Consider the following 23,629-nt stretch of genomic DNA (forward strand, 5'->3'; position numbering starts at 1 on the left):
ACCCACAGCACACGAGTCTGTATATCTGTGTAAAATTCCACACATTTAGAGTAAAATTAATCTGTTTCTAATCCCACCACTGAATCCAGAAATATTTTTAGCCAGATTAATATATCCCTACTTCGCCAGAATTCCTTATGGAACAACAGGTAGAACCTCTAACACCTTCCAATTAGCACATTATTACATACTTTTAAAGAAATGAATATTCCTTGAATGAGTACTAATTCTGAGGCATTACACATGTGTATTTCAAATAATGACATCAATCAATAATTTAAAAAAATTTATTTTTAGAAGTTGAACAATGATTCATTGCGGACTTTCTGATGAAACAATTAGCAGTCTCAAAGATGATTTCAATAATTTTTAAAGAGCACCGTGTGAACACAAATCAATTTAAATAGGCACATTTTTGAAAAGAATTGGAATACATAAAAGATCCCATTGAATACACGTGGCATTATTCCTAGTTTTATGGATACTGTGTTAATTAAATAAGTCCTGGCAGAAAATACTTACTGATAAATTTATCTATAAACTGGTAGCACTGAAAATATTAAAATTTACCTATTTGTGTGGTGTGTGTTTGTGTGTGTGTGCGTGCACACACGCACATGTTTGTGATTTTTGCTTTGCTTATTTTACTGTTTTTATGATTATCCTTTCTTACTGTTTCCTCTGAGCATCTTACCTTACTTCAACAGACCAAATCACTTAGAGCTTTTCTTGACACTCCTTTTCACACATCACTTTCGTTTTCAAATATTTCCAACAATGCCTTTTATTTTAGACAAGGACTTTGGTGGAAAAAACTGAAGTACACTAAAATGAAACTGTACTCTATCCCAGTTCTATTCACAACCTACCAGAACTTTAATGCTTCAAACTAGGGCTAGGGAAATTAGCTTGTCAAGAACCCCTCCACCACATTTTTGTGGTGGGCCGGGGCTTCCAGGTGCTGCTGCTGCAAGGTGAGGTGTAGATATATTTTCTTCTATTACTGTGCACTAACTATGAAATTTGATTATCCCTTCACTTTCTTGTTTCAGCTGGCAAAGTATATAAAAATTCTAGATGGATCAATACCTAAATAAGAAATATTCATTACCTACAAAGCACTTTAAATATTTTCAGTGCTTTCTATTTGACTACCCAACATTTCAATGTCCCTTCTTAATATAGGCCCAGCTTTCTTTCTTTATTAATACCTTGTCCTTTAAAGGTCAGTTACACATTTTGCAATCTCTCTAACTTATTTACTTTGGGACATCTCTGTAGATGTAGCTCACTGTTGTCTATGTTTACTAGAATAACAGCCACAAAGCACAATGGGAGTTGACTTCCTAATTACTCTCTTATTGCCTTAAAATATGATTTTAAGATAAAACTTATTTTTGAATCTTAACTTTGAGTAAATATTATGAAGAAAAATGAATTCTTAAAAGACTTTATTCTACATACTACTTAAATGAGAAAATTTTCTGAAATTCAAACATAGCAAGCTCCATTTGCTCAGCAATGAGGTACTTGCACAAAGTTCCCCAAGGCCTTTTTGGTGTACAAATTTATAATAATGAAGACTACTTCTAAGGAAATAATTTGACATAAAAGTTTTTTTTTTCTCTTTAAACTACTGCATTTAAAAAGTCATTCGAATTGTAAACACTCAAGAATAAGCCAGTTTTAGGATCACATTATTGTGTCACAGTAACAGAAATGTGAATCACATTTATTTCTTTAATTCATGGATTCAGGTTCTCCTACATTCTCATTACTGAGCTACTAAACTCTTGATATCAGTTGCTAGGAAAATCCAAATCATCATTCCTGGCACCAAGGTGCCAAGAAAATAATGTGCTATCATGAAAGCACATATAATCAGCTGCTTTTGTATTTTGGTTAACCAGGTAGTTTGAAAATTATGATCCCACCAGCACTGTCTTCAGATTTTAGAAGCAGAACTAGAGGAATTATACTGAGGTATATTTTGTGGTAGTTCTGTTGCCTCTATTGCCCCAGAACTAACCATGTTATTGAGGATGGATATGTAGAAATTATGCTTTACACCAGGTAGCAGTTACCATAGGTGACCAAACACCACTTGTATATGGCATCTGTAACACATAGGGGTGAGAAACTAGCATGATTTTTACTACTCTGAATTTGTGGACTTAGGTATTTGAGCAAATTGTATTTTTTTCAAAATCTTTTCATTTTTTTTTAACCTGTACTATTAAGTCCCCACATGTGGACTTACAACTTTTAGCTTAATTTCCGATCTTACAGAAATATAAACATAAAAAACAAACAAACAACCAAAAAAACAAAAACAAAAAACCCCACGTTTTAGCCACCAAAGTTATTTGTTACTTTTTTTTAGGGAAACTTTTATATAATTTAATCTGGGATTGGGAAAATATTTAACGCTGTCTGATGGTCACACAGTTGGCCAAAGAAGAATTTTGATAAATCAACTAGTGTGTCCTTGGGGGTAGAATTTGACGCCTACTTTAAAGTATTTAAAGAAAAAAAAAAAAAAAAAAACTAACTCTACAGTACATGTGTATAGGAGTTCAGTATTGTATTCAGGCTTGCAAGTGTATTATTTGGTGGTTTTCACAAAGCTATTGCACATATATGGGGGTTCTGAGGAAAATAAAGCTTCTGAGGTTTTCTTCCTTTCTTCTTACTGGGAGAAAACCAGCTTAACATGGGGTGAGAAAAAACACAACTGGTCTCCAACTGTGGGCTTAACTGTCATGGAGCAATGAGAAAATACTTTACTACTTTAAAGGCTTTTTCCCCTTTATCACTGTGGTTTTCTCCAGGCATGCAGGTTGTTCAGGCATGCAGGTTGCTATAACCATGCCTGTTTATAGCATAGTCCTATTATTTTCATTTCGTAATACAAACTTTGGTTCTTTACACTTTGCAAATTCGTATATGGTTTGCTGCTATTTTAATTTTTTTCTGAAAAACCTCATTCAATGCCAATTCTTCTGAAAACTCCTTAAAATCTAACTCATTACAGGTTTCTTTACTCCATGTTATAAAATCTGAATACAGATACTGTCCAAACTGTCCAAAGAATAATGTTTGAATTCACAGTAACAAAAGTTACAAAGTTTGTACAAAAGACATTGTACACCATTGGAGTACATAGAGCTTGCTATAGTTAATTTTATATATAAAGCTGCATTTCTCATTAAAACTATTCTGTGCTACATTAAAAGTAAAGTATCTGATTTAATTTTTCCTTAATAATAAAACTGAATGCTCATTTAATCTCAGAAAATTTAAGATGCAAATTGCTTATTTATGATGTTTGTAAATGTTGTAATAAATCATTGGAACCTTTTAAACACCATAATTGCTTTGGAGCTCTTCAAGTTTTCCAAGGGTCATAAAGTAAACCCGGCTGTGGCGATTGCGCAGGGTAGAGGTAAAAAACAGCTTTAAAAAGAGAGAAAGAGATTCCATCAGTAAATGTTTAATATATTGTAACCTGATATTTAATAGATGCAACTATAATTTCAATTTATCTGCATCAACAAATTAATATATTGAGCCATACTGTTTTTCAGAACAGGAATTCCTCAAATTAAAGAATAAGAATTTAAAATAGTATGTAGTCTAAATTATACATTACAACATTTGTTCATTTTAATTTTATTAAAATAGTACTAACATACAATATTATATTAGTTTCAGGTGTACAAATTCACATGTACAACATTTACATACTTAAAGAAGTGATCACTATGATAAGTCTAGTAACAATCTGACACCATACATTAGTATTACAATATTATTGACTATATTCCCTATTCTGTACATTATATCCACATGACTTATTTTATAAGTGAAAATTTGAACCTCTTATTCCCTTTCATCTTTTCCCCCCTTTTAAAAAATTTTCAACTACAGTTGACATTCAATATTCGTTTCAGGTGTATAGCATAGTGGTTAGCACAAATTCTAGCACATAATTAGGTAGTCAGCAAACATAAGTACTTTTCCTTCTTCTGTTACTGGATTATATTAAAAACTATAAAAGGCAGATTGACTTAATCATTCTGTTTCAAATATATTAATATGAACATAGACAATAATGGATTTTGCACCCAGCAAAATAACCGCTAAACTTTGCTTAGAGCATATCAGTATTTTTAATTTTTCTGATAAGTGTTTTCTTTTTTTTTTTTAATTAAATTTCATCATTTGCCAAGTGAATGTTTCTACTGCCAAATGCAAAATTGTTCTTATCAATAGTATGCCAATTTGGAAAATATAGCATAACTATATTTATGGTTAGAAGGAAAAGTATATAAATTTCCTTAGTTAATTTTCATTGTTTGCTTTATTTTTTTCTCTAACTGGAGGATGTAAACTATACCTTGTCACCTCGGGTACACAGAAATCTCAGCTTCTTAATTGACCTGCGCTTCAGTTCGCTTTCCAAAAGACTTGATTGCAAAGAGCGGACTTCAATTGCCTTTTGCCCCCATCCTGTGGTTCGCTGTGTACACTCATAAGCTACAATAAAAAATTAAAAATCAGAAATTCACAAAATATTTCTATCAGTGATAGAAAATTATAACCACAGTCAACATTCGATTATTAAGAGGCTGATTATTACATTCTTTTTTCCTTCCTTCTATAGTCAGTCATTTAGCCATTATGCTGCCCAGCAGTGGTGTTAAAACCAGCTATCTATTGTCAGCATTGTGACCAATACTGAATAACTAGATCTCAATTAGTTTTTGTATTCATATTATCCAATACCACAGACAAAGCTAAGAGTTAATTTTACCCTGTTTGTAGAAAGCCAAATCTACCCACAGCTATTCTTTATATTACAGTCTAGTTGAGGTATAGCATTCCATAATGGTTTGTAATTGTGCTCAAGTAACATACAGGGAAACTTGACAAACATTCAAAATTAAAATTTAAAAAATGACTTGCTCAAATAATGATTTTAGCAACTCTAACGCAAGTCAATGAATTATTGTATTATAAAAAGAAATAAAGGTAATTTGATACTGTTAACGCTCTCTCTTGCTCAGGAACTTTTTATAAGATTTCAACTTTTGCACCCTGGTTTATATTACTAGATGACATTAAAGATTATACAATTGCTTTAAAGCAGCAAACCTAATTATGTAAAAAGCCATATAATCAGCTAGTGCTCTAAGGGATTTTTGACACAGGTAACAGTATTATTGTTAAATGTTTAACTTTCAAGTTCATATTCTTTATGTACCTTATGGGGAAGCAAATTTCCATCAGTAAGTACAATCCTGTACTTAAAATAACATTGAAATTTTGAGTCAAGTTAAAATAGTCTAGAAAACACTAGAAAACAAGACACCTTCATTCCCATATTAACGTGACTAAAATTAGAATTCATTTCATTAGACTTTCCCTTTTCTTCTATTATAAAGGCAATAAACTCTGCATTGATATAATTACAATATAATTAATTTCTTTTTCCTTATCTTTCTCAAAGGTTCTAGGATGCCTTTGTTTAAACAAAATCTATCTGGCACGCGCGCACACACACACACACACACACACACACACACACATATATATATATATATATATATATACACACACATACATATATATGTGTATATATGTATATATGTACATATCAAATATGCATAAATAACTCATGAAAAAATTATTAAACTTTTATAAAAGTGAATTTTTATAAGCAGTGTGAGCCATTTTGAATCCCTCAATTAAAACTTGCCACGCATTTATTTCTTGCTTCCTTTTACATTACAATTCAAAATATTTATGTGTATTAAATTGACACAAAATTGTAATTAAATTACAATCATTTTATTCAAACAATGGAAAGAGACTTTATAAGTCCAATTTCAGACTAGAATTAAAATCACTCCAGATATAAGGGACATAAATGGAATCCATGGCCTGAGTGATGGGAATGAGTAATAGAGTTTGTTTATCTAGATTTGAATTTTTTCACGTATGTGAATACATCATTAAAATGGAATTTTTGTTATCAACCACAAAGAGTAAAATTTTCTAAACTTAATGGCCAGGTTACTTGCTGAGTCCAAGAACTCAGTTCATATGACATTACAAAATCTCCACCTTAATTCTGAAATACACCAATCTGCCACTTAACCTAGCTACTGAGCTAGCTTACTTATGAGATAGAATCCAGTGATTTGGAGTGGGAATGCTTAGTGTTATTTGCTGCGATTGTTAAGCCTGTATATATATTTTTGAACATTTAGAGCAACAATCTTATTATTGAAAACATTTAATATAACCTAAGGAAATGTAAATTTCAGATTGGGGAAATCTAGATCTTGGTTAGTTTTAACTAACAAAGCAGTTGTTTTTAGACGGAAAAAGAAAGTAATTGAATTCCTTAATATCAGTGTTATACTACAGTCTTTAATACACTCTCAAAATAGCCTTAATACACAAATCAAAATATCATGTTCTTATAATGTTATAATTTATTTTACACATAAAGAGATGGTTTTCAAATTCTAGCAACTTAAACTAGCTTTTCGTTTTAGATCCAAAGTTGTCCTAAGGACAAGAGCTATATCAGATGACTTATGATTGTCAACTAGCATACATATAATGGGTTCAGTTTCCCATTTGAACTGAATTTTCTTATTCTAACTTTTGATTAACACATTGATCACAAAAGTACCAATTTAATGGTTAGATCAGGATTAATTATTTTCATATTTTATTCCTCAAATAAAAGTAATTTGTCACTTAAAATGGTTTTAAACCCTCTGTGAGTTCTTACATGTTTGAAGAAATTGAAGAAATTGAAATTGAAGGTTTTCCCCAAAATCCTTAACTATATGCATGCAAAAATAAATGATTCTACAGATGCATCACCCCAAAGTGAAACAGATTTCCATTAAAAGGCAGTTCTTTCAAACTGGACTTACAGCCACATGAGGATTATATTTAGCCATTTAATAAAGATTTCAGAAGCTTCTGGCTTCTCTATTGACAAACTACCTCTCTATCTCTCCCTCCCTCCCTCCCTCCCTCCCTCCCTCCCTCCTTCCTTCCTTCCCTCCCTCCCTACCTTTCTCTCTCCCTCCCCTTTATTCTTTGTTTCATTACACTCCTCCTCCTTTCAGGAACATTTATCCTCCATCAAATTATTCTAGTCTAATATTTTTACTGTTCATATGCATTTGGTTCTCTATCTAGAATAACTTCTGTAGTCACCAAGCCTCAGAGACATATAGAAGCATATTAAGTTATTCAGATTTCCCAGATCTGCAGACCTGCATTGGTCAGGAAGAAAAAATATCCTGGCTGATGACTGGCCTGATGAAGACGAAAAGGCAGTTTTCTTCATGTTGCCATCTGGGTGCTACCTATTAGGCATTCTGGCCAGTCATATTTATCTCTTTTGTAAATGAAGGGTGATGAAATCTTAGTGACAACCAATATGTCATATATTCAGTTTGTATTTAATTCTTCATAATAATATTACTCATTAAACAGAACAGTATTGACTGTATGAAATAGAACCATTTTGCTCTGCTTTTATGACTATTTGTCAGTCTCCTAAGAAAAAGTTAAATCCCAAAATCAATGTGATGTAATGAAACATTTTCAATATCTGCAAGCAAAAAGAATTAAAATAAAATTGTACATTATTGTGGAAAGGAATTCCTTCCTATTTTAATTATATGATTATTGCAAACAAAACAGCTAAAATCAGTCTCTTTGTAGTAGCCTGTGGATTTGTTAAGCTTATGACAAGGGAACAAGTATGCAGTATCCCAAATTAACCATATGCCTACAGAAAACGTAATACTTCAGGAAACAGAAGCTTCTATGAGATCATCTGAAAGAGGAAAAAATTTTATACATACCTACTGAAGATGGTATGTCTTTCCACACTTCAAGGATCTTCTTGAAGAGTTGTTCATTTGCTTCCATAGACAGGTCTTCAGCATTAAAGGTGAGCATCATGCCAATTCCCAAGGAATCAGGTAAAATGATGATATTCTGTGGTATAATGATTTCCAGGGGTTGGAATTATGTTTCATAAGGATTTATATGTCCAACATTTTATCACTACTAGATTAATTGAATCAGATTGGTTGAGCAATAAAGACCAAAAAGGGGTTCAAAGTACAGGGAAGAAGAAATAATTCTATCTCAATATTAAACAGCATGGCATCGAACCCTTAAAAAGAGTCTTACTTATGTCATAAAGTCATCACTGTTTAATATTCTCCTTTATATTTAGGAGAAATCTTTGCTTGAAAATGCAGAGATATATTTCCAACAGAGAAATTCATTACAATTTCACAAAGTATTACATAGAATGATAGAAGAAACATTACTTGTTTCAGAGTTTGATTTCAGTACATTAATGAATACTTTAGTAATGAATGTGTGAATAAAGTAAAAAATACACAATCACTGGTTATCAGAAATAAAAAATTAACTTAAAAATAGTTTGAGCTTGACATTTTTACAAGGGGCTGCTTTATAATATTCTTCACTGCTTGAAATATGTTACCCTCCCTTCAGAAAAAAAGTGTAGGATTTCTTATCCAATTTATGTAATCTTAAAACACCGTCAATATACAAATTTGGAGACATATTAGGTAACATAATATTAAATACTAAGAAATATCTAAGAATTTCTAAATTTCATGATGCATAAAACAATGTGACAAAATCTGCTTAAACTACAGTTATTGCCATGTTAATAGTATTTCCCTGAGAAATGAACAATTATATTCTTCTATCATTTCTCCTAATTAGCAAGTTACGGGGGAAAAAAAGGTCAGAAACTATACTTGCCAAACCCAGAGTACTCAGGCTAAGTGCTTGAGGCCATGTCTCAGCAACAACAATCCTTAAAACTAAAATGGGGATCCAGAGGTGAAAAGCAATTTTTATGCGTTCCCTGGACACTCGCATGAGCAACTGAATCAGAAAAGAGATGAAGGAAGAGAGAAAAAGAAATTGCAAGAAAGAAGGTTGTCTCCAAAAAAATCTATTTAGAATAAAGCTGGACTTCTGTAAATCCAGGCAGCCTGAGAGGTAATTCTCTTGCCTCTCAGATGGTTCCTGAAGTAACCAGCTATTCTTTAACACATGTGGCTACTTTGTAGCATTACAGCTTTTCTAATCTAGCAGTCTTGAAAAAGTATTATTTTTAGTATATGTTGTTTCAGAAGACACTCTTCCCTTATATTAGAGTCCTTTCTCTTTTAATGGGTCAAGACACTAGGGTGTTTAGCTAAAAATACAATTTTTGAATATAGTGAAGGTATCCTAATTAGGTCAGACAATTTAAAAAGAAAAAAAAAAACTCACCTTCTCTCCTTGCTTCCACAATAATTACCTGATTGCTTCAAAAGGAAATAATTCTCCTTGCTTAGTAATCAAGTAGAACACAGGGTTTAATCTTTTTGAATTACTTTTGAAATAAGTGTAAACTTGGACCAGTGCTGCAATGGTCAATACTGCACTAGCTTCAAAATAAAGCTGTCTCACGTAACATTCAAAAATAAGATGCAAGAAGCTATGAGACACTCCAACTGAGGAATACTATAATACTTACATTAAAATTAAACTGATTTCTAAGTGTCTTTGGCTTGGCTTGGTTCAGTATTTTCTACATTATGAACAGGGTGATTTCTATATAATCATAGGTGATCAGTTAATTATATTGTTAATATATTGTTACTATGACCAAATTTTTTTTAAATGTCTCCACTAATGATTTGACAATGTCTTTATGCAATTGTCAGAGATATATGAGATACTCCTGCAAGTTATGCAAAATATCACATTAGTGATTTAAAAGTACAAAAAGTTTTCTCTTGGACTTTTGTATAATGTTAAACTGCTAAAATTTTAGTTGTTGACAAACTGAGGAATTAAGAAAGGGTAAAACAGATTTGTTGTTTCAGCCCTTCCTTTTAAATATAATTTTCAATAGGAAAACATCATTGCTACCAATAAATTTGAGACACAGGCAGAATTATATTTTGTATGGTGTGTGGGGGATGGGTAGTATTATATTATGTTTCAGCTCTTTATAGAAATGATGCATACAGTATTTTTACAAATCCATTTCTTAGATGTGTTATATTTTCATTATTTATAATTATTTAAGAGTTGAGATGCATTAGCTTTATAATGTTGAATTCCTTGATCAGAAATTCTAAGTATAGTTGATGTTATAAGAGAACACTTTATGATCATTTTCTATATATCACAGTTCAAGTACTATATAATATGGATAAAGAAGGGAGATACACATAAAAATGCTGCAATACTGGTGTATTTTTAAAGAATCTGCTAATAAATTATGGGGTGTAGGAGGATTAAAGCAAGGAATGCAAACTCATATGCCTATTAGTGGAAGTTATTATAAATACATAAAGGTGAATGGATAGAGGATGTATAGCATATACTCCATCTAAAAGGAGGCAGGCACAAATCAGTTCCAATTGATAACGGCTAGGTGGTAATATGTGTCTGGTGTTGTCAGATCTTTTGGTTTATCAACCGAAGTCGAGATTGTTAAGTGTAAACTCTATTCATTTAAAAACATACAAAAAGCACTGTGCCAGACAAACACTATTTAACTGTAGAACAGACTCAGCTGTCTGGACTATGAAGCCATCAGTGATTTTTGTTTATTCATTTTACTTTCTGGCACTCTAGACTTACCTTTTAGGTCTCAGTTCTAGTATAGATATTGATAATCATATTTTTAAATCTTTAAGAGTTTTGACAGTTGTTGAAAACTCAAATTGTGGTAAACAATAATTTCCAGGGATCTTACGTTATTTGGCAGGGTCACATCAGACATAACCTCAGATTCTGCATCAACGATGTGATATCCATCTGCTGAGCTGAAGAAAATCTTTAGTCTTTTTTCAGAACCAATAGCCAGGTCAACTGTCACTGGCTTATGACCAAGTGTTGGAAATACCTGTAAATATAAAACCAAATATGGCCAAAAGGCCAAAAATGACACTCTAAGGCAAAAATTCCCCTGCCCTTTTGTTTAACAGGTTTATAAAACCCAGATGATTTTTAAAAAAATTACATCATGTATTTAGAGACTGATATATTACAACTATTATTAGGTCTGGTACTACAATAAGAACATACTTATATTCAGGTTCTCAATATTGACTTTCCCTTCAAAGCCCAAATCTCTAATAATCATAAGAGCCTTGTATGGCCCTGCACCCTGTTTGCTGTCTTTAAATTCCTTGCCTTGAGCTTCAGCAAATGAAGGAGCTCATCTGGTCTCTTAAAACGGTTCGCTGGATCAGCTGCCTGTATTTTTGCCAGTATTCGTATATAGGCTTCATAGGACATGTAGTCTCCTTCAGAGTCTGCTGATTGATCAATGCATACTTGGCGGGGAATGAAAAAGGCCAGACACGTTAACCTACCATAGACTGGATGTACTCTAGGCTCCTATGGTTCCTAGTCCAAGGAAACAAAAAGCCAAACAGGATTAACTGCCAAGTTCAGGTCACAGTAGAGGACTGGGCATCACAGGATTCACCATACTGTAGCCATGAGGTGGGATTCAAGAACTGGAGTGAGGACTTGGACGAGGAACTGTGTATCAGGCTAGACAGAGTGTTGGTACTTATCTTCTTTGCTTTCCAGCTCCATACCAGGCAGCTCTGACCAATCAGCAGACACCCAAGAACAAACCCATATCCAAATACTGACAGCTGACCCAAGGTCCAATTTAGGGAGATCAGATCAGGGATGTGATTTATGTCAGGGAAGGCCCAGATTGTCTGTATAGTAGTCTATGCTGGTTATAAAATAACATATTTATTGTGCAAATAGACATTGAGGGGTAGCCGTAAAAATTAGCTCATCTTTATTGTATACATATGATATTTTGGCGTACAATATACACCATGTGAACAGGTCTTGACTTAAGACACAAAAGAATTTCATGAATACCTTGCTGAGGTCTATCATGATATGTCCTTATCAGCACTTTGTAAAAACTTGTCCATGGACCAACTAGTTCAAAATCACCTGGGACATTTGCTAAAGATTCCCAGGCCACACTCCAGACGTATTAATTTGGCCTGGGGTTGGGTCTGAGATTTAAACTTTCAACAAATGCTCCAGATGAGTCTTATGCATGTCCCAGATTAAGACTAAAGAAATCTTACCATTTGCAACAACATGGATGGATCTAGAGAACATTATGTTAAGTGAAATAAGTCAGACAGAGAAAGATAAGTACCATATGATCTCACTTATTTGCGGATTCTAAAGAAAAGAATAAGTGAATGAACTAATCAGAAACAGTTTGGGAGACAATGAGGAAAAACTGAGGGTTGCTAGATGGGCGGGGGGTGGGGGGTGGGGGGGAGGGTGAGGGGATTGGAGGGCAGTCGGTGACCACAGGATGGCCACGGGGTTTGAAAATTAATCTGGGGAACGTAATTTGGTGGTTACCAGAGCGTAAGGGGGTTGGGGGGTGGGGGATGAGGGTGAGGGGGATCAAATGTACGGTGATGGAAGGGGAGCTGACTCTGGGTGGTGAACACACAGTGTGATTTATGGATGATGTGATACAGAATTGCACAACTGAAATCTATGTAATTCTACTAACAATTGTCACCCCAATAAATTAAAAATAAATAAAAAAAAATAGTATAAGTAAAAAAAAAAAAAAAGATTCTATGGTGATGTTATGTTGAATAAGAACTGAGAATTTTCAAATCCACAGCTTGAGAGTATCTACTATATAATTTAGCCAACCATTACAGGGATTTTGTGTGTGTGTGTGTGGGGGGGGATTTTCTTAAATAAAGACAACAACTTTTTCACTGCAAAAAAAAAAAAAAAAAAAAAAAAAAGACTCTATATAATGCTACCAGTTCATTAATCGGTCCTCCTTACTATGGAATAAGTATAATATAATCTTATTTATGTGTAATTCTGAAGCATTATAAAATGATAATACAGGTAAAAAGAGTCCCCAGTTTATGAGATGTGGTTTAAAAAACCATCAGCAACTTAACTGTTTAGGACACTAAATTGTTACCTTAAGAAGCTGATCCATAGAAGTTCAGTTAAACCATAATAAAGATGGAAATAGTACTGGTAATCCAAATAAGCCTAACCACCATTCCTTGCAATAGTTCTAGAGAAAAATGTGTTTAGAGTTCCAGCTTGGAAGGAATATAAACACACCTTTTCCTCCCCACCCCCATCTATTGTAGCCCTAGTAATTAAAGGCTTTCTCTTCCTTCATTCTTCTACCATTGGGTTCTCCCCTCTACCATTGCCACACCTTTCCTTACCTTCCCTCTGCTCTCCACCCCCCACTAAGATTGAACGAGGACTTTCTCAACTTCAAGTCATTGGAGTGGCACCCAAGGCCTGTGTTGGGGCTCTAGAAGAGAAGGTCTTCATGTTGACTACAGGAATTGGGAGTGAGGAGCTGGTGGGGAGGTCCTCTAAGGGAAGGAAGGGTTCAGGGATTTCCCTCACATTCTCCCTTGCTGTGAAGCCTGTGAATTGTCTAAAAAAAGGGTTAAATGATAATTATTGAGATGGCATATTCAAATTACATTAATTGTAGAAGAATGGTATATATTTCTGCTATTATACACCAAAATATTTTTCGGTTTACAATTTCTCAAAATAAAAAAAAACATATTATCAAAAGGAAAAGGAGATCACTTACTTTAATAGCAGTGCTTTCATCAAAGGACTTTGGTGCCCAAGCATAAAGGTGAATTGATGATTTCAAAGCAATTGCAATATATGTTGTTTCTTCATGTTGGACTACAATGATAAAATACAAAGAAGTAACAATGCCACAGAGTTAACAAGAACACTCAAGTATTTGTATTTGTCACTGAAGTCTAATAACCACAGAGTAAGAGACAGATCACATATTTTTAGAAAAGTTATTTGGTTACAATTTGATGCCGCCCCTAAAGGCAACAAAATTATTATACAGTTTAATGGAATGTAAGCATTAGCCTTAAAGAGCACTTTAAGTCCTACACTGCAAAGTATAGACCACTGCTCAAAGAAATTTAAGAAGACCTAAATAAACGGAAAGACTTCTTTTGTTCATGTATGAGTAGATTTAGCATAGGTAAAGGGCAATACTATCCAAAGTGATCTACACATTCAGTGCCATCTCTCTTAAAATTCCAGTGACCTTTAATGCAGAAATGCAACTGTTGATTCTACAATTCACATGGAATTTGAAGAGGTCCCACATGGGCACAACAATCTTGAAAAAGAAACACAAAGTTGGAGGACTCACACTTCCCAATTTCAAAATATACTGCAATCTCCACTAATCAAAACAGTGTAGTACTGACATAAAGATAGGCATATAGATCAATGGAGTAGAGTTGGGACTTTATAAATAAACCCACACATCTATGGTCAATGACGTCAAGATTATTCAATAGAGAAAAAAAATAGTCTCTTCAACAAATGGTACTCGGACAACTGAATATCCACATACAAAAGAGGAAAGTTGGACCCCTTATCTTACACCATACATAAAATTTAAGACAAAATGTAAGAGCTAAAATTATAAAATTCTTAGAAGTAAATATAGGAATAAATCTTCATGGCAATGGGTTCTTATATTTGACACCAAAGGCATAAGCAACAAAAGAAAAAAAGTATTAAGTCATCTTTGAATGCTTGGTAGAATTCACTCGTGAAGTCATCTGGTCCTGAACTTTTGCTTTTCGGGAGGTTTTTTGTTTTTGTTTTTGCTTTTTGTTTTTTTGTTTGTTTGTTTTTTTTCTCTTAAAGTTTATCGGAGTGACAATGGTTAGTAAAGTTACATAAGTTTCAAGTGTACAATTCTGTAATACATCATCTATATATGATGATTGTTTCAATTTCCTTGCTGTTAATTAGTCTATTTTGGTTTTCAAATTCTTGGTGATTCAGTCTAGGAAGGTTATATATTTCTAAGAATTTACCCATTTCTTCCAGGTTATTGAATTTGGTAGTATGTAGTCTTTTATAGTATTCTTTATTGATCCCCTGTATTTCTGTGATATCTGTCATAACTTCTCCTTTCATGATTTTGTTTGTTTGTGTCTTTTCTCTTTTTTGTTTAATGAGTCTATCCAGGGGTTGTCAACTTTATTAATCTTTTCAAAGAACCAGCTCTTTGTTGCATTAATTTTTCTACTGCCTTTTAGTTCTTTATTTCATTTAGTTCTGCTCTAATTTTTATTATTTCTTTCCCTCTGCTGATTTTGGTCTTCGTTTGTTCTACTTTTTCTAGTTCTTTAAGATGCAATGTTAGGTTGCTTATTAGGGATTTTTCTTGTTTCTTGAAATAGGCTTGTAATGATATAAACTTCCTTCTTATTACCACTTTTGCAGCATACCAAAATTTTTGATATGTTGTATTTTCATTCTTATTTGTTTCTATGTATCTTTTCATCTCCATTTTTATTTCTTCTTTGACTCAGTCCTTCTTTTGTAGCATATTGTTTAACTCCACATAACTGAGATTTTTTCCCCCACTTTCTTTTCGTAGATGATCTCTATTTCAATGTATTGTGGTTGGAGAATATGCTTCGTATGATTTCAATATTCTCAAGTTTGTTGAGGCTAATTTTTTCCCCAACATTTCTTCTATCCTTGAGAATGTTCCCTGTGCACTAGGAGAAGAATGTATAATCTGGTGTTCTTGGAAAGACTCTGTAAATGTTGATTATGTCTATTTTGTTTAATGTATCATTTCAGGCTGATATCTCCTTATTGATTTTCTGTTTGGATGATCTATATCCACTGTGTATTTAGGTCCCCTACTATAAATATATTTCGGTGCTCCCTGATTGGAAGCATATAGATTGATAAGTGTTATGTCTTCTATGTTTTGTCCCCTTTATCATTATGAAATATCCATCTTTGTCTCTTGCTACCATTTTTCAAACTCTTCCAAAAAATTAAAGAAGAGACAATGTTTCCTAATTCATTTTATGAGGCCAACACTACCCTGATACAAAAACTTGATAAGGATAACACACACACACACACAAAACTACAGACCAGTATCTCTGATGAAAACAGATATAAAAATCCTAAACAAAATACTAGCAAATCAAATACAACAATACATTAATAAGATTATACTTCATGAACAATTTGGGTTCCTTCCAGGGGTATAGGGTTAGTTCAACATATGGAAATTGAACAATGTGGTACATTATATAAACAAAATAAAGGATAAAAATTGTATCAATAGATGCAGAAAAAGCATTTGACAAGATACAAATTCCATTTATAATTAAAACACTTAATAAAATGGGCATAGAAGGAAAGTACCTCAACACAATATACCATATACAACAAACCCTCAGCTAATATCACACTTAATAGTGAAAAACTAAAAGCTTTTTCTCTAAGATCAGGAACACCACTGTTATTCAACATAGTGTTGGAAGTCCTAGCCACAGCAATCAGGCAAGAGAAGGAAATGAAAGGCATCCCATTGGGTATGAAGAAGCCAAATTGCCACGTTTTACAGACGGCATGATTCTTTATACAGAAAATCCTAAAGACTCCACCAAAAAACTATTAAAAACAATAAACAAATACAGTAAACTTGCAGGATACAAATTCAATTTACAAAAGTACATTGTGTTCCTATATACTAACAATGAAATTTCAGAAAAAGAAATGAAAAAAGCCCATTCCTTCTACAATAACAAAACTAAAATAAAATATTTAGGATAAACTTAACGAAGGATACGAAGGACCTATACACTGAAAACTACAAGACATTATTAAAAGAAATTGAAGAAGACACAAAGAAATGGAAAGATATTCTGTGTTCATGGATTGGAAGAAACAATATAGTTAAAAATTGCGATATAGATTATGTATTACAGAATTGTACACCTGAAACCTATGTAACTTTACTAACAATTGTCACCCTAATAAACTATAATTTTAAAAAATGGTAATATTATGCAAAGCAATACACAGATTTAATGCAATCCCCAGAAAAATCTCAATGGCATTTTTTTAAAAGAAATAGAGCAAAAAAATCATCAAATTTGTATGGAATCACAGAAGACCCCAAATAGTCAAAGCATTACTGAGAAAAAAGAACACGGCCAGAAGTATCACACTTCCTGACTTCAGAGTATACTACAAAGCAACAATAATCAAAACAGCATGAGACTGACAGAAAAATAAAACCACATATCTATGAGCAAATAATTTTTTAAAAAAGGAGTTAAAAACATACAATGGTGAAAAGAAAGCCTCTTCAGCAAACGGTTCTGGGAAAATTGGAAAGCCACATGCAAAGGAATGAAAATAGACTGCTATCTGTCACCGTACACCAAACTTAACTCAAAATGTATCAAAGACCTAAATATAAGACAGGAAACAATAAATTGAATAGTCAAAAAGATAGGCACTAAACTTATGGACCTTGGTCTTAGAGAGGATTTTATGAATTTGACTCCAAAGGCAAGGGAAGTGAAAGCAAAAATAAAGGAATGGGACTGTATCAAACTAAAAAGCTTCTGTACAGCAAAAGAAACCATCAACAAAACAAAGAGGCAACCAACCGAATGGGAGAAGATATTTGCAAGCAATGTCTCTGATAAAGAGCTAATACCCAAAATACATAAAGAACTCATACAACTCAATAATGAAAAAAAGCAAATAATCCCATTAAAAAACATGGGCAGAGGATCTGAACAGACAGTTCTCCCAAAAAGACATACAAATGGCCAACAAATATATGAAAAGATGCTCAACTTCACTAGCTGTTAGGGAAATCCAAATGAAAACGACAGTGAGATACCACCTCACATCTTTTAGAATGGCTATCATCAACAAGACAATTAATAACAAGTGTTGGAGAGGTTGTGGAGAAAAAGGAACCCTCATAAACTGCTGGTGGGAATGCAGACTGGTGCAGCCACTATGGAAAACAGTATGGAAGTTCTTCAAAAATTTAAGAATAGAGTTACTGTATGATCCAGCAATCCCTCTTTTGGATATCTACACAAAAAATCTGAAAACATTTATCCATAATGATATATGTACCCTTACGTTCATTGTAGATTATTCAAAACAGGGAAACAACAAAAGTGTCCTTTCATAGATGATTGGATAAAGAAGCTTTGGTACATATATATACAATGGAATATTACTCAGTCATAAGAAAAGATGAAATACTGCCATTTGTGACAACATGGATGGATCTTGAGATTACCATGCTAAGCGAAATAAGTCAGGCAGAAAAAGTAGAGAACCATATGATTTCACTCATATGTGGAATATGTAACGGAAAGCAACAAATGAACAAGATAAACAAATAAGCAAAAACTCATAGATAAAGACACCAGTTTAATTGTTACTAGAGGATTACCAAGAGGGAGGGGGAGGGTAGAAGAGAGTAGAGGGGGCCAAATATATGGTGATGGAAGGAGATTTGATTTGGGGTGGTGAACACACAATGCAATATATAAATGATGTATTATAGAATTGTACACTTGAAACCTATACAATTTTATTAACCAGTGTCATCCCAATCAACTTAATATTTAAAAAAAATTTAAAAAATGTAGCTAAACCAGATTTTATCAAAATTGAAATGTTTGTGCATGAAAGAACACTGTCAGAAAAGTGAAAAGGCAACCTATGGAATGGGAGAAAATCTTTGCAAATCATTTATCTGATAGGGGTCTAGTATAAAATGATTGCTTACGATTCAACAACAGGAAGACAAATAACCCAAGGAAGATACACAAATGGCCATTAAACACTGACAAAGATGTTCAATGACAGTAGCCATCAGGGAAATTCAAACTAAAACAATGAGATGCATGCAACATTTCACCCACTTAAATGCTAGAATCAAAAGACAGACAATTGCAAGTGTTAACAAGGATGAAAAGAAAATGTAGCCTTCATACTTATGGCAATGTAAAATGGTGCAGACACTTAAAAAAACTGTCTGAAAGTACTATCCAAGAGAAAGAAATCTTTCATTCTCATGTATAAAGACATGTATGAAAATGTTCATACCATCACCATCATTATTCCTAACAGCTAATAAGTGGAATGAGTGTAAAAGTATAAATAACAGATACATTAAAAATGGATAAACCGAAGGTGATATATCTATAAAGTGCAGTACTAGTCAACAATAAAAAGAAGTACTGATACATGTTGCACAGGCTACAGAATGGATGAACCTTGAAAATATGTTAAGTGACAGAAGCCTGTCACAAAAGACCTCATAATGTAAGATTCCATTTAAATACATTGTCCAGAAGAGACAAATCTATAGCAAAAGAAAGTAGATCAGTGGTTACTGTGGACCCTGAGAAAGAAGATATCTACTGAGAAGAGTACCTGATGGCTAAGTGGGCTCAAATTTAAAAGCAGAGCCTAGCAGCCATTTCTAAATAGGGGCCTCTCACACAAACCATACTTCAGAGAGAAGCTTGCACTCAACTGCCTGCCTCCCACAGTCAACTGCCTGTCTGCTCTGTGTTTCTGTTAGCTGAGCTAGCTCTTATAAAGGAGTTCCTGGAATTGCATTTCAACCAATAGGACTGAGGCTTTCGCCATCCAATCCAAACTGCTCAGCTATATCCCCAACTGCATCTTCACCAACCCATCAGAGTGGCCTCATTATGACTAACCAGGACAATGACCTTCAGACCAATCAAACTATGAGGATTTGAAGTCCTCATTTGCATGAAGATGAACCAATCAGGGACCAGGGGTGGGGACTTCTGCCTACTATATAAGTCAGCTCCCCTCTGGCTCAGACAGCACACTTTTCCATGGAAGAGTAAAGCCTGTGTTTCCCAACTGCATCTGAAACACCAAATACATCTCATTAGAGCAGAGTGGAACAGACCAGCACAAGGCAGAATGGAGTGCACCAGTCTGGAGAAGTGGAGCAGACCAGACAAGACCAAAGCAGAGCTGTCTAGCCTGAGAGGGGCCTCGCCACAAGGCCAACTCACAGCCACGCTGTTTCACAGCCTTGCTGCTTCATAATTGAGCTGTAATACTTTTGAGCTGTTAGATAGTTGTGCCGTATCACAACTGAGCTGTTTGCATTGAAAAAAGTTTCCTTCTTTACCACATCCCTGCTAGGGATTCCTGTTGGCACTGGAATTGGCACCAACGACCATCAGTTGACATTACCTAGGATTGGGAGGGGAATAATGTGAATGTAAGAGGCATTGAATGTGGAGTGACTGCTAATGGTGGTGGGGAAGATGAAAATTAAATCATGGTGATGGTTGCACAACTCTATAACCATAACCATTTAATTATATACTTTTAAATGGGTACATTTTATGGTATGCAAATTATTTCAATAGAGCTTTTATTTAAAGAGAAAAATGAATAAAATAGTATATGGTTTTCTTTCTAGCTAGACCTTCTGTCTCTTATGGGATATATTGTCCTACCTTCTAGATTTATATTTTGTACTAAAACCTCTCTTATTTCACGGGGACATTGCCTCTGTCCTTTCTAGTCAGACTTATCTGAAACCAGTAATATAAGGTCTCTCTCTCCCTTTTAGCTTACACTTTTTTTCCTTTGCACTGTTCCCAGATGTTCAAAGAAGCATGATTAACTTGAAACCTATATAATTTTACTAACCATTGTCACCCCAATAAATTACATAAAAAATAAGTAAAATAAACCCCCAATAAGCAAAGTAATTCTACTGTTCCAGCTGTCAGTAGGACAAATGTTTTTCTTTATTATGAGAACTGGGATGGGTTGGAATGAGGTCAGCCAGGAAAACTAGACTTAGGTAGTCCTCGTTCTTCCATCTACTAAGAGCACAGATTTGCAAGATAGTTATCTTTGTAAACTGTCTCTTATTGAAATAAAAAAATTGCAAGATGGTAGGAAACAATTCTGCTATATGAATTCCTGGGTTAATATCTGGGGATATCATTCACTTCTGGCTACCAAATTTACATAATATGACTTGAAGGAAAGTGGTGATACATAAAACTAGAAGAAAGCAGCATATTTAATGTCTAATTTGGGTATTCATTTTTCTCTTCAATGGTGTATGTGAACATATGTACACACATATGGAAACCTATCCTGGGAAAGCCTCGTTATATGCAGAACAGACATTGTCAGTCAGAATAGAAATATACTGATGCAAGTCATATTGTGTGATTCTAGCTATCTCTTACCTGTATCATTAGTTCTGTCTGTTGGGGCAACTAGTGAAGAAGAAGAAAATGAAGGCTGAGAGTAGGGGGATTTGCTTCAGAAACAGAACAGAATGGGATAACATTATTTCTCAGTTGTTGACAGATGAGAGCAAGATTCTGAAACTCTAGAGTCATTACTCCATTTCACAGTGGATGGTTGTGAGGAGACAGGGGATATGAAAACACTCTAATAAGACAGGAAATATTTAGCAGTTATATTCATGAATCTGGACAGTGGGAGTGAGAGCCAGCAGATAATAGAAGAATTTTCCTTTTGATTCATCGTACAGTTTCCTGGTCGGTATTAAGAGGGCTTTTGCAATTAAAAATAAAAGGAATTAGTACGTGATTTTATTTATTGCTGTTTCAAAGAAAGATGTCATACGAATCACCATTCAGGTTACTGAAGATACATCAAGGATATTTTTATAGTTGAAATTAATAAAGAGACAGGAAAATAATATCAGTTCATCTGGACTAATTAGAGTGACTGGGGAGAAAAGAAAGGAGAGAAAGTAAACCAAATTTAACTTCAATAGCTATTCAAATCAATCAATATTTTCTCAATAACAGCCATAACTGTGGCATATAAGACCTGGAAGATGTCTCAATGAAATTCACTCATTTTTGTATATAAAATTACATTTTTTTTCTTTCTCTACTTTCCTTTCACAACAATATACTTCAAATGAAGGGAAGCAAAATTTGTCTACCTATATTCAATATGAAATGGGACTTACGAACACTGAAGTGTTCACAGCCTGTCAACTTATCAATAGCTTTGCAGGCTTCCTCTGTCTTTAGCATTTCCTCTTGTCTTCTTTTACTTTCCGGATCATCATTCAAAATCTTGTTCCTCAGCCAGGTCAAATGATACACCCGAAGTCTGTTCTTACGTCCTGATAGATAAGAAAAGATAGTGTTTCAATTCAGTCTAGTTTGCATATATTAGAAGAATAAAAAAATAAAGGTATTTTTCCTTTTAAACCAATTTTTTCGCTAAAGTTAAAAGCACTTAAACACACACACACACACACACACACACACACACACACACACACACACACACTGCATTAGAGTCACCCCTTCAGAGTTTGGAAATGTGAGAGCAAAGTTTCTTACAAAAGGTAGTCGAAGTGTCTCCCAGCTACCTATGTGCCTGTCTGAAGTGAATGCAAAATACTTCTTTTGGAGAACTTCAGCCTGCCACTGTGCAGACAACAGAATTACCATTCATTCATTTGTACCTTGGCTTTTATATAAGTCATGGCCCTTTTAGGATTCACAGACCCAGAAGCTGTCCCTGGTAGTGTGTATGTATGAGAGAGATGTCTAATGTATTGGACTGCTAGGCATTCAGGGACAGTGGGATGGATCTCTTTGTGCTCTTTTATTTCAGCATACTTACAAAATAATTGAATGGTTTTACAGTTACTTTTTCTCAACCCAATTTATCTTTAATGTTGCATTTCTAATTGTACCGTGTTTCCACGCAAATAAGACCTAACCAGAAACTAACCCTAGCATGATTTTTCAGGATGACCTCCCCTGAACATAAGCCCTAATGTGTCTTTTGAAGCAAAGATTAATATAAGACTTGGTCTTATTTTCAGGTAAACACGGTAAATCCCATTAAATACTTACAATTCCTCCAGGAAAAAAACAAACAAAAAAAACCAGGCAATTAAAATTACCCATTTCTTTTTCTATATAGTAAATTTATATTCATTTTTAAGGTTCACGACTACAATATTTCTAGGCCCAATAATAGGATTCTTACTTATGCGAGAATGTGAAATACAATTTTACATGACATGTTTTGAAACAGAGTTAGAATTCAGACATCAATGTCTGTTGCCATTCTAAAATGGTAAAATAAGTTTGTGCTCTAAATTAGGCATATTTCTACACTGATGTTCTCAGTACGATTTGATGAAAACAATAATCCACATTTGAGAGAAACTTAAGCATTAAAAAGGGCACATTTGGGTTAGAGAAAACACATCCATAGAGGATTTTCTCCTCTAACCAAAACTTAGTTAAAGCAAAGTTAATCATATTTAGAAATATACATAATCATTAATTAATATGCAATATGGCTATTAGGTATGGACAGGAAGTATGTAAACATATATAGATGACTGTGAGTAGCATCATTTGATTCTACAGTCAAACCATATTTTTTTACATTCCCATGCTTTCATCAGTCATCTTTTAACTATAGTCAGCTTTAATGCTAGTGTTTTCCTGATACCAAGTACTGTTTAGTAATCACAGTCATTGCTAACATCCATTTACTTGCTCTCTTATCTTCAAAGGTTCACGCGCTGACTGACCAAAGCTGAGAAATTCAA

General features: G+C 33.8%; 1 protein-coding gene across 1 annotated transcript in view; it reads right to left on the bottom strand.

Moving 5' to 3' along the window:
• Window positions 1–324: 324 nt before the first annotated feature.
• NRK (Nik related kinase) overlaps window positions 325–23,629 on the bottom strand; it is a 180,149-nt gene continuing 156,844 nt past the window's right edge. Inside the window, exons 23-29 of the mRNA XM_033113197.1 lie at window positions 22,016–22,174; window positions 13,738–13,842; window positions 11,284–11,426; window positions 10,844–10,993; window positions 7,902–8,061; window positions 4,400–4,539; window positions 325–3,456 (exon numbers count right to left, since the gene is read on the bottom strand). Of these exons, the coding sequence (XP_032969088.1) occupies window positions 3,361–3,456; window positions 4,400–4,539; window positions 7,902–8,061; window positions 10,844–10,993; window positions 11,284–11,426; window positions 13,738–13,842; window positions 22,016–22,174 (953 nt within the window). The 3' untranslated portion in view covers window positions 325–3,360. The remainder of the gene's footprint in view (window positions 3,457–4,399; window positions 4,540–7,901; window positions 8,062–10,843; window positions 10,994–11,283; window positions 11,427–13,737; window positions 13,843–22,015; window positions 22,175–23,629) is intronic.

The sequence above is a fragment of the Rhinolophus ferrumequinum genome, chromosome X (genome assembly GCF_004115265.2).
Source record: "Rhinolophus ferrumequinum isolate MPI-CBG mRhiFer1 chromosome X, mRhiFer1_v1.p, whole genome shotgun sequence".
Classification (NCBI taxonomy): Eukaryota; Metazoa; Chordata; class Mammalia; order Chiroptera; family Rhinolophidae; genus Rhinolophus; species Rhinolophus ferrumequinum.